Here is a 13,083-nt window from a genome sequence, read left to right as displayed (position 1 = left end):
ACAAGCTTCTTAAACACATGCTCAAAATACTTAAAATACAACAAAAATAAGTTTTATGATTTACAATATGCACAGAACATAGTAATATCCATGTTTTACCATACAAAAAAAAAAAACGATAACAAGTTATATCTAGTCTAGATTATAATTTTATTTCATGTTTGGAAAATTCTTTTGATATTTTTTATTTAAATAAGTTATTTTTTTTTTTTTTTCAAAATAAATATTTTGTTAGACTAAAGTGAATATTTTAAATGACTGATCCCAATTAATTTAAACCGATTGTCGTCTTTACAGACGAGGCAGTGTTTAAAAAATGAACTGGCATTTGATAATTTCATCTTTATGATAGAAAAACCTAATAAATTTTATATTTCAAGGTGATAGGCGGCTTAAGTGATTTAGTTTGAGGGTCAAATGGAAATAATTAAAAAAAAAAGTCCTTAACTACAAATGGAATGAGTTTTTTTGTTTTTGTTTTTTGTTATTTTTTTTTCTTAAAAAGGCTTGTGGTACTAGCCCTGCAGAAGCAGACATTTTCAAAAAAAAAAAAAAAAAAAAAAACAAATTACATCATCACATTGTAATGACTTTCCAAAATAAGTTTCAGCATGGCATAAATCGATTATCGTCAGATGCATTTATGCCATTAATTTTTTTTTATCTTATGAACACATTTTTGGATTCAATTTACATTTGGAAATACTTGTAGCCAAAGGAACTGTGGCTGCACAAAACGTCATGAAAAAAAATTTTTCCGATAACTAGAAATTGAATTTATTTTCAAGCATATGTAAATATGAAAAATCACATTGACTTACCAGCACCCAATTGAGAAAAGCCTTTTGAGAACAAAAAAAGTTTGAATATATTGCTTCTTGATTCCCATTGGTAGTTGATTGCGCTTAAATGCTGCTTGTGTTGTATGATAACTCAACAATCCATGGAAACCTATGCATAGGTTTGATACTACATTTTAGGAAAGCTAATGTCTTAATACTGTTGAAAAAAAACGCCCAGCTATTAGATTTCGTATTTTTTTTTTATGGCGGTGCTGCTATCTGTCTAAAAGAAACTGAATAAAAAGATTATGTGGATATAGTATAAAGGAAAAGCTCAAAAGTTGATTCCAACGCTAAAAATTAGTCAATTATTTAAGATTTCATTTCCTGTTGTCGTCTTCTTCTTTATATTCATTCTCTTCTTTTAAATTTAGCCATCTTTTTGTGTCCAGAAATTTATTCTGTCCAAGAAGAGGCTTCCCCTTGTAAGAGATGTTTCCAAGCTGCCTTCCGTACCCGAATAGTTTCTAACCGGGTCTTCGGGTACATCTTTTTGTATAGCGTCTCATTTAAAATAGCTTCAAGCCAGCCCGATCGTATATAGATAGACAGTCTTAAAAGGAGAAAGAGACATGAAGAATAAAGAAAGAAGATTCCGGCAAATGGAAATGGAATCTAAAAAAAATGACTAATTAGTGTTGGTAAGAACTTTTTAGCTCTTTCTCTGTACAGTTATTTAGATGATCTGAAAGACAAATTAACCAAAAAAAATTACAGTTTAAGCATTTTTTTTAGTTTTAAATATAATAACTACTTAGATGAAATCATGGTAACAATAACTAATAAAGGTTAGGCAATAGCTAAGGATAACGTGGTGAATATTGTTTTCAAACCATTGAATTTCTTAATCAGAAGTTCATAAAAAATTATATCAAGTCTTAAAATCTGCTTTTTAAAATTGGAAAAAAAAAAAAAAAAAAAAAACCAAATATATCTTGAATTATTAATGTTACTCTTTTCTCTCTTAAGAACCCCTTTCACTTATGTGTTGAACCTTTTCAAGATATTGACTATGTTTGAAAAAGCTTACATGCGAAAAACAGGTCTCCTAAGCAGGAGCTAAGATTATGAATAGTTACAAAGTTGTTATATTACAAGATTGTTACATAAAATGCAGTAATAAATTAAAAACAAGTAGCAAAATATTGTAACAAATTTAAAATCTAGTTGCTGTAGTGACATTTGAAGAAAATAATTAAATAAATAAATAAATAAGTAAATAAACAAACAAATAAATAAATAAAGAAATGAACAAACAAACAAACAAACAACAAACAAAAAGTAAACATGGAAGATAAATACACAGTGGTCATCTTAAAGTATGCAGGTTATCGATTGTTTTGATTTCTTCACACCCATAAACAACCTTTTCCAACACAACATCGCTGTTATAAAATCTAAATATCCAGAATATTTTTTATTTAAAATTTTTTTTAAAAACTTCTTATAAAAATACTGGATATTCAACGCACTCATAAAAAGGTGGCATTAAAATTCCTTTTTTTTCTTGCACAATGTCTGCACGATACCCTCTTCAAAGTGTCAAACAATTGGATTTAAACAGAAGAAATTCTAATACTGATCCGACACTTAACATTTCTAAGTTCCCTTCTATTCCCACTTATCAAGTTGAAAACAATGATCCAACTGTCTTGCAAAAGCAAATTCAACCTCTTTCTGAACGAAATAATCTGCGAAACGCATTCATAGACACAAACCAAACTCAAATTGCACCTCCTGCATCTCCATCTAAAGACGTTAAAATGTATGATATTCATTATGACAACCCTGAGACATTTGAACGAGCTCCTCTATATCCAGCACCACTACCTTCTCAGCCTATCCAGTCATTTCCTGCTTCGATTCCATTACCAATCCCGGCACCGCTGTATCCGGCTCCAATTCCTGTTTCGGCTCCAGAACAACAAAATATTCAACCGACAAATAGCGAAAATGTTACTCCTAAGCCCAAGAAGAAGGAAAAAAAGAAGGATAAAGAAAAACTTTCTTCGCTCTGCAAGACCCCACCTTCTACTATTAAAAACCCAAAGAAGAATAAAAGCTTTAAGCGTGGTCTATGTCTTGGTGCTGTAAGTATAACCTTAAATGACTTACAATGAACTTTTTTTTTCTAACAAAATTATTATAGGGTGGTTTTGCAAGATGCTTTCAAGTTAAGGATCAGTCTGGACAAATATATGCAGCAAAAACCGTAGCAAAGGCTTCTCTTACGACCGAAAAGAGTAGAGCAAAAATCGTCGCTGAAATAAAAATCCACCAGCTTCTTCGACATCCAAACATTGTCCAATATATCGATGGCTTTGAAGATGATTTAAATGTCTATATTTTACTGGAAATGTGCCCCAATAGTGTAAGTTTTTCCCTTTTTTTTCTCTTATATTTCTAACAAACATTATAGTCTCTTATGGATCTGATTCGTAAGCGGGGGTCCCTTACTGAACCTGAATGCAGATTTTATATCACCCAAATCGTTGGAGCTGTTAAGTACATGCATGACATTGGCGTTATCCACAGAGATTTAAAACTTGGGAATATATTTCTTGATGGTGATATGAATGTTAAAATAGGTGATTTTGGATTGGCAGCTCTTCTTGACTCTAAAACTGATCGGAAGAAAACCATTTGTGGCACACCTAACTATATAGCTCCTGAAGTTCTTTTTGGTAAGGACAAAGGTCATAGCTACGAAGTTGACATTTGGTCGATTGGCATTATTCTTTACGTTATGCTTTTTGGAAAGCCTCCATTTCAGTCAAAAAATGTGGAAGCAATTTATGATCGAATCAAACGAATTGATTACACATTTCCAGAAAACAGAACTGTTTCTGATGAAGCTAAAAATTTGATCATGTCGTTATTGACATTTGATCCCGAAAAAAGACCTTCTCTTGACCGGATAATGGAACATCCATTTTTTTTTGGAGAATTTCCCGAGGCATTAGATCCTTCAATTATTACTACTGTTCCTACACATTTTATTCCAATGGACTTTCGAATTGCCGAGCACAATTTTATTGAATGCATGATTAAAACACGGCTAATAGATCGCACTTTTAAACACCGACCAAAAACTGGAAAGACTGTTTTGGACGTTCTTTCTGATGAAAGTAGGAATAACAATATCTCAGTTCCAGATAATGGCATATTACCAAGCTCTATTTCTCCAGCAACTACTAAAGACAAGTACAAAATGGTTATGGTTCATACCAATAACTACGGACGAGTGGAACGAGGTGGTGAAGAGCTTGGAAAGTCGATGACTGGTATCATTAATAAAAACACTTATAATACCAACAGTATTCATGATGGAAAACACATACAACAAGAACAACTTTATTCACAACAAAATCAGCATCAGAATCAGCAAAACCAGCAAAGCCAGCCGCAACAGAAACAACAACATATTGCTACCGATCAGTATGCCATAATAAACTATCGAAACGGCTCTGACGGTCTCACAGCACCAGAACCAACAAATAATGTAACTTATGAAAATGGTGTCACTGTGGTTAATTTTGATTTTGTTGACGTTCCACACCCTTATGATGTTTTTGGGGTAGGCCTTAATAATCTCAATAATCTTATTACGAATCCTGGTCGAGAGTTTATAGTTGCTTCTACTCATGGGATCCCCGCTCCAATGGTGACTTACATTACTAAGTGGGTTGATTATTCAAACAAATACGGAATTGGATATGAACTTGCGAATGGAATGGCAGGTGTTTTACGGCCAGACAGTTCGACAATTCAACTTAACACTTATAGCGGATCGTTAGATATGATTCATTATAGCCGCAATTTGAAGCAGATGGTTCTTCAAAGAGTTCATAATATCCCAGGCCAACAACTTCGATCAAATGAATCAAAGCAGCTTGCATTGGCAACTTCTATGCATTCATACATGGATAAAAACCTTCGTGAATGTGGTGACCGAAACACTACATGCATTGACTGTGGAAAACAATCCCTGCAAAATAGTGATATTCCACAGCATCATAATTCATCTTTTGATCCTAATGAAGACAACTTTAATCCACCTCTTGGACCAGCTGAATCCACTATATATCTGTATGATTTCTCTCGTTTAGGAGATTCATTTATGTTTCAACTATCCAATGGTGACTGTCAAGTTAACTTTTCTGATCACACAAAGTTTGTTTTTCTTGCTCATGGAGAGGGTGTTGCAATTATTGATTCAGATCAAATACATTATTTGGGGCTCCAGGATTTGCAATACATGAACGGAGGAGACGAGGAAAATAGCATCAATAGTGTAGGAACACCTCAATATCACGTATGCTGCCAAAGCTTGTACAATCGTTTGGTACAAGATGACTTGATATTTAATTTTATCAAAGGGAAGATGGCAATGTGCAAACGTGAACTCAAAGAAAGCGTGATGGGCTAGTTACTTGACTAAAATTATTCTAATCAACTTCTTTTATAAAAAACAGTTACTTAAAAGAAGTTGAAGGCCCTTCAAAGACTTTTTTTTTCACACATTATTATTAACTTTTTTTTATGACAGCTAACGACATAATTATTAAATGCATCAATCTCACATTTTTTGTGAAATTCAAAAGAATACCCTCTAATGATTAAGCCATATTTTGTGACGAATTAGTTTTTCCATGTAATAATAAAAACATATAGAAATATCTATAGAACTGATTTTAAATTAATAATTGTATTTTCGCAGTATTAGGTCGTGAATAGGGCATATATTGGTGAGTTATAATACAAAAATTGCTACGTTCAGTAGACACAGGGATGAGAACCAGGGTATTGATGCAAAAACTCAATTATTATTGTAAGAGGGATAAAAAAACTTGGATTTTCTTTTATATCATTCTCAAACGTTATATTTCCTCAGGCTCACCAATCATAGCCTTAAGATCCCACTCTTCTTTGAATCTTTTTGAAAGTAAGCCAAGCTGATGAATAACAGCTTGACATGCATTTTTCAGAGCTTCTTTAGGGGAGTATCCTTCTTCTGTTTGAATTCGCATTAAAAAATTTGGGAATAAAGGATGAGGAACCTTGTAAGCTGCAAAAAGAACACGGGAGTCTTGTAAAAGCTGGGAGCGCAAGAGATTACCCAGGGTATGATCTTCACGTTCAAATTTTATAATAGCAGCATTAGGCATACGCGGATCTGGAGATATTTCAATTCTTGTGGTGAGTTAGCAAAAACTTGTAGTTGTAATAAAATAAAATAAAAAATATGCGTACTTAGAAACACCCTCGGGTAATATAAAGAGCTCAAATCTATCAGGGGCATTCATGTTGAAATGACACTTGTATATTAAAAAAAAATGTGGATGAAAAATTCAAGGTTTATAGAAAAAATAAGAACAAAACGCGACAGATGGCGTTCGTGACATTTTTGTGTTTGGAAAAATAAAAATATAAAAAAAATATACCATAAAAAAAATGAAATAAAAAAAAAATAAATAGAACATAATAACAGATTTAAAAAGGTGTTACACAATGTAGTAACATGTTACATAATGATTACACTATCATGACAAATATTATATTTTTTTAGCCTTGCATTAGTGCCCATCGGGGCTCCTATGTGAGGCGCGCAGAGACTCACCAATACACACGCGTTTTGCTAGGTTTAAACAATCCGCTCATTAAAATAAAAGCAAAGGTCATTCACATTATTAGGTTTCTTTATAATTTTTTTTTTTTTTAATAAGAATATTGATATCTTCATATATATATATATATTCATATCTTAGAACTACTCTTGTTCATGGTACTATTTTTTTTTTTTTTTTTTTGATCAGTGTCAAATTGAAAATAAGTTACGCGTTGCAAAATATATATAAAGGATCTGTGTCAAGGCATACTCAATAGAGAACATAAAACTTTTTTACGCTGGTTTTTTTCTCTCCCTTTTTCTTTTTCTTCTTTTTTTTTTTTTTTTTTTTTACCCACCCCTCCCCACTACTTGCAGTTTATAAAAACTCTTGGATTTGGGATCTCCATCCTTTCAATTTTTTTTTCCGATTGAATTTGAAACGGACTGAAAAGGAGAAGCATTTTCGATTGTTTCTTTTTGAACCAAGACGCATTAACAATAAAAATTTTCAAAACGAAGAGAAAAAAATAAAGAGAAAAAAAAACATAACAAAAACAAGTCAAAACAGGTCTAAACAACAAGTGAAAATTTCATCTTTTCAGTATGGCCAGTCAACAACAGGACCACTGGTCTAATCCAGGGGCTTCAGCTCAGGAGCCATCAGATAAACAACCTCATCGTCACCAAGGCTTCATGTACGTATTTTCATGCTGTGGCGTTTTGTTATCTTTTTTAAATAAATATCAAGTTCAACTAACCAACTCGTTTCAATGTTATATCTACAGTCAACAACAAGGCCATACGGTTCTTCCACCTCCGTCTTCTTTGACCCACCAAACTGGTCCATGTCAGTATAATTTTATTTTTTATTTTTTAAGATATCGCTTTTAACATTCTTAATATTTTAGCGACAAGTCAACCTTCTCAGTACTATAACTCCCTTCCATCACTTCCGGGAATATCAAATGTTTCTGGTGCACCATCTAATTCTGCAGCAGGTGCCACTTCTTCAGCCGTCAATGGTGCTCAGGCTTCAGGATCTTCTCAAGCTCAACAGCCTTCTCAACCTCTTGGCCAACCTGGCCAACACTATTATCCGCCTCCTACGGGTATACCGGTAAGTAAACAACAAATTTTTATCAAAACTTGCTTGGTAGCACTTTCTTTATTTTGTTTACATGTTGTAAACAAAAATCACAGTTGAACGGGCTTTTGTCTTAAATGCCCGATAGTTTTTGCATGGATTCTAATTTATTTTGAGTGGCTGGCTTCTCAAAAAATAACATAAATTCATGTCACCCTAGAAAATTTACTTTCTTTTCATTTATTTATTTTTTTCTTAAAGCTAACACAACACTCAACAAGAATTCGCAGGAAAGCTCTAGTATAAATACTGTGCCTCCCCATCTTCAGCATCAGCAGATGACATCTCCTCCTCCCCAGCAATCACAACCTCAGGGCTCGGCTTCTCAGTCTATGTCTGCTTATCGTCCATTGAATGTAAAAGACGCACTATCGTATTTGGATCAAGTTAAAGGACAGTTTGAAACTCAACCCGACGTTTATAACCGATTTTTGGATATCATGAAAGAATTTAAGAGTCAAAATATTGATACACCCGGTGTCATTTCTCGTGTTTCTACTTTGTTTAGAGGCCACAATAATCTTATACAAGGCTTCAATACATTTTTGCCTCCTGGTTATCGTATTGAGTGTTCTTTGGATCCTTCAGACCCCAACCCTATAAGAGTGACTACTCCTAGAGGAACTACTTCTCAACCAAATGAAGAATCTAGTGTCACATATGATAACCAGTGGCAACCTGCTGCTGTTCAGCAATCTCCTACTCAACAGCATCCAATTTCTCAAGAGCCATATCCTGGGTATGGCGGAATTTCCGGAAATAGAAACATTCCAGTCAATGGTACACCTGGTGCTGCTATGAACCCGTCAATAGAACCTGCTGAAGCTCAACAGGGTCCTCCATCTGTTTCTGTCTCTGTTCCTCAAACCAATTCTGGTGGTTCACCTGCTTCTGGGTCTGATTACAGACGTCCGGGTGACCCAGTGGAGTTTAATTATGCTATTAGCTATGTTAACAAAATCAAGACGCGGTTTGCTAACCAACCTGATATTTACAATACATTTTTGGAAATTCTTCAAACTTATCACCGTGAACAACTTCAAATTAATGAAGTTTACGTTCAAGTCACTCAGCTTTTCCATGATGCTCCGGATCTTCTGGAAGACTTCAAGCAATTTCTTCCAGATATGTCGCAACCACAACAAGGTCTTCCTCCTCCTCAACAGCCTTCGCAACATGTTCTTCCTCCACCCCAACAGCCATCTCATCTTCCACCCCCCTCTCAACAGCAGCAGCAACAGCAGCAGCAACAGCAGCAGCAGCAGCAACAGCAACAGCAACAGCAACAGCAACAGCAGCAACAGCAACAGCAACAGCAACAGCAACAGCAACAGCAGCAACAGCAGCAACAGCAGCAGCAACAGCAACAGCAGCAGCAACAGCAACAGCAGCAGCAGCAACAGCAGCAGCAGCAACAGCAGCAGCAGCAGCAGCAACAACAACAGCAGCAACATATGATTGGTCCTGGGGTAGATAATTTGCGTCTTCCTCCTGTTGGAAACTTTTCCCCTCCAAATATTGCAGGGTCGGGAATTCAAAACAATGGCACTCCTTTAAGTGGAACTCATGGCCATCCTATGTCTGTGGGTATGGTTGCACCTCCCCCTTCGGCACAATCAACTCCTGCTGGTAGAGGTGAGCGCAAAAAAAGGGGTGCGGCTGCTAATTCAAGCGGCACAAATAATGTGCAATACAATGAAAACGCAATGTATCAACAGCAGGTTCAACAAATCCAACAGCAACAGCAACAGCATTTGCACCATGCCCATGGATATGATGTTCCTAATCAAGTTCCTAACTCTCGTGGCCAGATTCTGAAGAAGTCTCGAAACCGAAGCGATGCTCCTCCAAGCCCTACATTGGTTCCGGTTATTCCCGAGCCAATTTCTGGTGGTAACCAACTCACTGGAGAAGGTGCAAATGCTGTTTTAATGGAGGAGATTACATTCTTTGACAAAGCAAAGCGATTTATTGCTAACAAGTACACCTATAATGAGTTTTTAAAAGTTTTGAATCTTTTTTCACAGCGTATTATTGACAAGAACTTGCTGGTTGAACGTGTTGAGGGTTTTTTGGGTGGTAATCGTGAACTCATGGGATGGTTTAAGGATTTTGTCAAGTATGATGGCAAGCCTCTCCACATTGAAAACATTCCATACAAAAAACATTATCTTGAGTTATCTCTTTGTCGGTCATATGGACGTTCTTACCGCCTTTTACCTAAGTCGGAACCTTACATGCCTTGTTCTGGCCGTGATGAAATGTGCTGGGAAGTACTAAATGATGAATGGGTTGGTCACCCTGTTTGGGCATCAGAAGAAGCGGGTTTTGTTGCTCATCGTAAAAATCAATATGAAGAAATCATGCATCGTGTTGAAGAGGAACGCCACGAGTATGACTATTATATCGAAGCAAATCTCCGATCTATTCAAACTCTTGAAACTCTTGCCAGCCGCATTGCTAACATGCCTGAAGAAGAAAAGGAGACATTCAAACTACCTCCCAATCTCGGCCATACTTCTACCATTTATGAAAAAGTTTTGAAAAAAATTTATGGCGAAGCCCGATACAAGGAAGTAGTGGAAGCTCTTCGGGATACTCCTGCTGTTGCTGTCCCTATTGTTTTACGACGAATGAAACAAAAGGACGAAGAATGGAAGAGGGCCCATCGTGAATGGAACAAGGTCTGGCGTGACACTGAGCAAAAAGTCTTTTTTAAGTCATTAGATCACCGCGGTCTGACTTTCAAACAAACAGACAAGAAATATTTGACTACCCGCCAGCTTGTTTCCGAAATCACTACCGTCAAGACTGAGCAATCTAATAAACGTATCAGCCCTCTTCAAGCCAAACCCAAGGAACAGCTTGTTTATTCTGTCGGCGATTATTCAGTTCTTATGGATTTAGTAAGAATTGTTATGTGCTTTTTAGGCCATGCAACTACATATTCTAGCAACGACCGTGAGAGAATGGAATTTTTTTTCAAATCATTTCTTCGCCTGTTTTTTTCACTTCCAGAAGATATGCTTCCTCTTTCCACTGACGGTGACAATGTTTCAGCTGACGGTGATGTGAGATCTCCTGTCACCAACGGCACTATTTCTTCTACTTCTAGTGGAGGCAGCAATGGTATATCCACTAACGGAAATTCTGCCAGTAAAAAGCGACCCCGTGATACAACAGGAGAAATGCTCCGAGACATTTTGAAAAAGTCCAAGCAGGCTAAACGCTTCCGCGAAGATTCTGGTAATGCTGAAGACGATGAAGAAGCTGAAGAAGAAGAAGAGGATCCTATTGATAGAGCTGGAGATCTTTGGCTAAACCACGTTAATCCCTCGATAAACCTTTTTGAAAGCAAAGCCCGGGACACATTTAATTTGTTTGCTAACAATACCGTTTATGTCTTTATTAGACTTATTGTCATTCTCTATGAGCGTCTTGCTGAAGTCAAACAGTTTGAATCTATTGTGTCAAATGAAATTGCAAACAGCAGAAATGTTCAGTTTGCCATTGACCTAGACCTTTATGATCATCGCATGGCTCAAATGGCATTATCATTTGATAGCAAGGACTGCTACGGTCAGCTTCTCAATCTTGTTGAACGTCTCATTGAAGGCGATTTGGAACATCAATGGTACGAAGAGGCGATTCGTCAAGCCTACCGGAACCGTGCTTATAAGCTTTACACAGTCGATAAAGTTGCTCAAGCCATCGTCAAGCACCTCCACAATATTGTTTCTGATGCTAAATCGTCTGATGTATTAGTTTTGTGGGAGCATGACCGAACTAATCTTGTTACATCCACTAAAGATCAAATTTTATACAGAATGCGTGTCAAATCTGTTTTGGGATCAGATGAAAACATGTTCCGTATTGAATGGAATAACAAGACTAAAGACATGCTCATCCAATTTTTGAGCCAGGATGATGTTTCACTGAAACACAAGAGATCTGCCCAACAGGAGTGGAATTATTACCTCACTTCTTATTTGATGTCGGGACCTACAGAAGGCGTTCCTGCGGATAAGGTTCATGTTCCTCTTTTGCAACGTAATCTTACTGACGAGTCTATTCCCGAAACAGAGGAAGAAGAAAATAAGGAGGCTGGTAGTGAAGGCCAAGATGCCGATGTTACGAAGGAAGATGATGGCGATTTTATTGATGTTGTAGATCAAGGACTTGCCATTCGGGTTTCGATTCCTACATATCGCTTATTTTTCGAACCTAATACAGCCGATTATTTCACGCGTAAGGTTGGAGTCTCTTCTAATTCATCTTCGGATGCTGCTGAAGCAAAAAGAAAAAGCAAATGGCATGAAGTGTATCAAGGCCCGAAAGGATGGAAAAAAGATCTTCCACCCCATGATGCTGTTGATGCAACTGCTCGTTACAATGCCTGGAAATATGATAATCCTAGCTTGTTAGTGAGTGCTACTGCTGCAAAGGCATCTGGTCCTGCAGAAACTTCAGTTCCTGTATCAACAGAACCTTCTGATATTACTCAGCAACCGTCAATTGCTGTTGCAGCAGTCGCTGGCGATGCTACTGAAACCCATATTTCTACCAATGAACAAAACCCTGGGTCTTTAGGTGTTGCTCAAAAAGATAACGATGTTACCATGTCTGATGTTTCTGGAGTTTCTGGTAGTACTTCTGCTAATTTTTCGGCAGATTTAACTCGAAGTGCGGTAGAACCCTCAGACTCAGTGATTCCCACTGCTTCTTCGCTACAAGTTAACCGCGTCGTATTAACTGAGGATATCAAGGATGATAAACCAACAAGTGATCTCAAGGAGAAATCGGAACAAGATTTGGAACAGCCAGTTGCACAGGAAAAAGAAAAGGAGTCCATTAAAAGTGATAAAAAGGAGACTTCTTCAGAACCTGCTGAATTAACTGAGGAAGTTCCACTGAAGGAGGCATCTGATCATATAATCACAAATCAATCGGCTTCTTCAGATAATCAGCTTGATAAATCGTCAAGTGAGGTAAAATCTTCAGACTCTGGAGAGACTCTAAAGGAGCCTTTAGTGGAAAATCCACTTGTTTCTACCTTGGCTTCAACGAAAGACAGTTCAAATATTATTGAAGAAGAAAAAGACACTAAATCTTTGAATGATGAAGCTGATTCTAAGACAATTGCAGAAAAACCTGTAAATGCTGAGGGAGAAGAAAAGACTGAAGCTAAGGAAGATGTCGCATCAAAGCAGGATGAGAAAGATGTGACAACATTACCACCACTGTCAACTAATTCTAAAGAGACAGATGATACCAAGAAGGATAAAGATGGTGATGTTACAATGGATTGAAATTTGTCGTTTTAGTAATTACAATTAATTTTTTATTTAATTTGAATTTTTTATATTTAAACTTTAGTACATAAAAAAATATCCACCCAATTTATAATGATTAAGCGCTTAGCTTTTGTCAGTTTTATTTTAAATTTTTGATCCTAAACATCATATATATATGGAGCATAACCGGTT

General features: G+C 36.4%; 3 protein-coding genes across 3 annotated transcripts; 2 read left to right on the top strand and 1 right to left on the bottom strand.

The window, feature by feature from the left end:
* Positions 1–2,356: 2,356 nt before the first annotated feature.
* On the top strand, positions 2,357–5,271 carry SAPINGB_P000856 (uncharacterized protein; the record flags this gene model as incomplete). Its single annotated transcript, XM_031995579.1, has 3 exons — positions 2,357–2,932; positions 2,992–3,213; positions 3,262–5,271. The coding sequence occupies 3 exons, from the start codon at positions 2,357–2,359 to the stop codon at positions 5,269–5,271; spliced, it is 2,808 nt and encodes a 935-aa protein (XP_031851470.1).
* A 451-nt stretch (positions 5,272–5,722) lies between these two features.
* SAPINGB_P000855 (uncharacterized protein) lies at positions 5,723–6,148 on the bottom strand (the record flags this gene model as incomplete). Its single annotated transcript, XM_031995578.1, has 2 exons — positions 5,723–6,035; positions 6,096–6,148. The coding sequence occupies 2 exons, from the start codon at positions 6,146–6,148 to the stop codon at positions 5,723–5,725; spliced, it is 366 nt and encodes a 121-aa protein (XP_031851469.1).
* Positions 6,149–7,056: 908 nt separating this feature from the next.
* SAPINGB_P000854 (uncharacterized protein) lies at positions 7,057–12,906 on the top strand (the record flags this gene model as incomplete). The annotated part of the gene is made up of 4 exons (XM_031995577.1): positions 7,057–7,148; positions 7,239–7,300; positions 7,362–7,570; positions 7,819–12,906. The coding sequence occupies 4 exons, from the start codon at positions 7,057–7,059 to the stop codon at positions 12,904–12,906; spliced, it is 5,451 nt and encodes a 1,816-aa protein (XP_031851468.1).
* Between the last annotated feature and the right edge of the window lie 177 nt (positions 12,907–13,083).

The sequence above is a fragment of the Magnusiomyces paraingens genome (assembly GCF_902498895.1).
Source record: "Magnusiomyces paraingens strain CBS 517.90 genome assembly, contig: contig1, whole genome shotgun sequence".
Classification (NCBI taxonomy): Eukaryota; Fungi; Ascomycota; class Dipodascomycetes; order Dipodascales; family Dipodascaceae; genus Magnusiomyces; species Magnusiomyces paraingens.
Note: the sequence above shows the minus strand (reverse complement) of the source record. Positions and strands in the feature narration are given on the sequence as shown.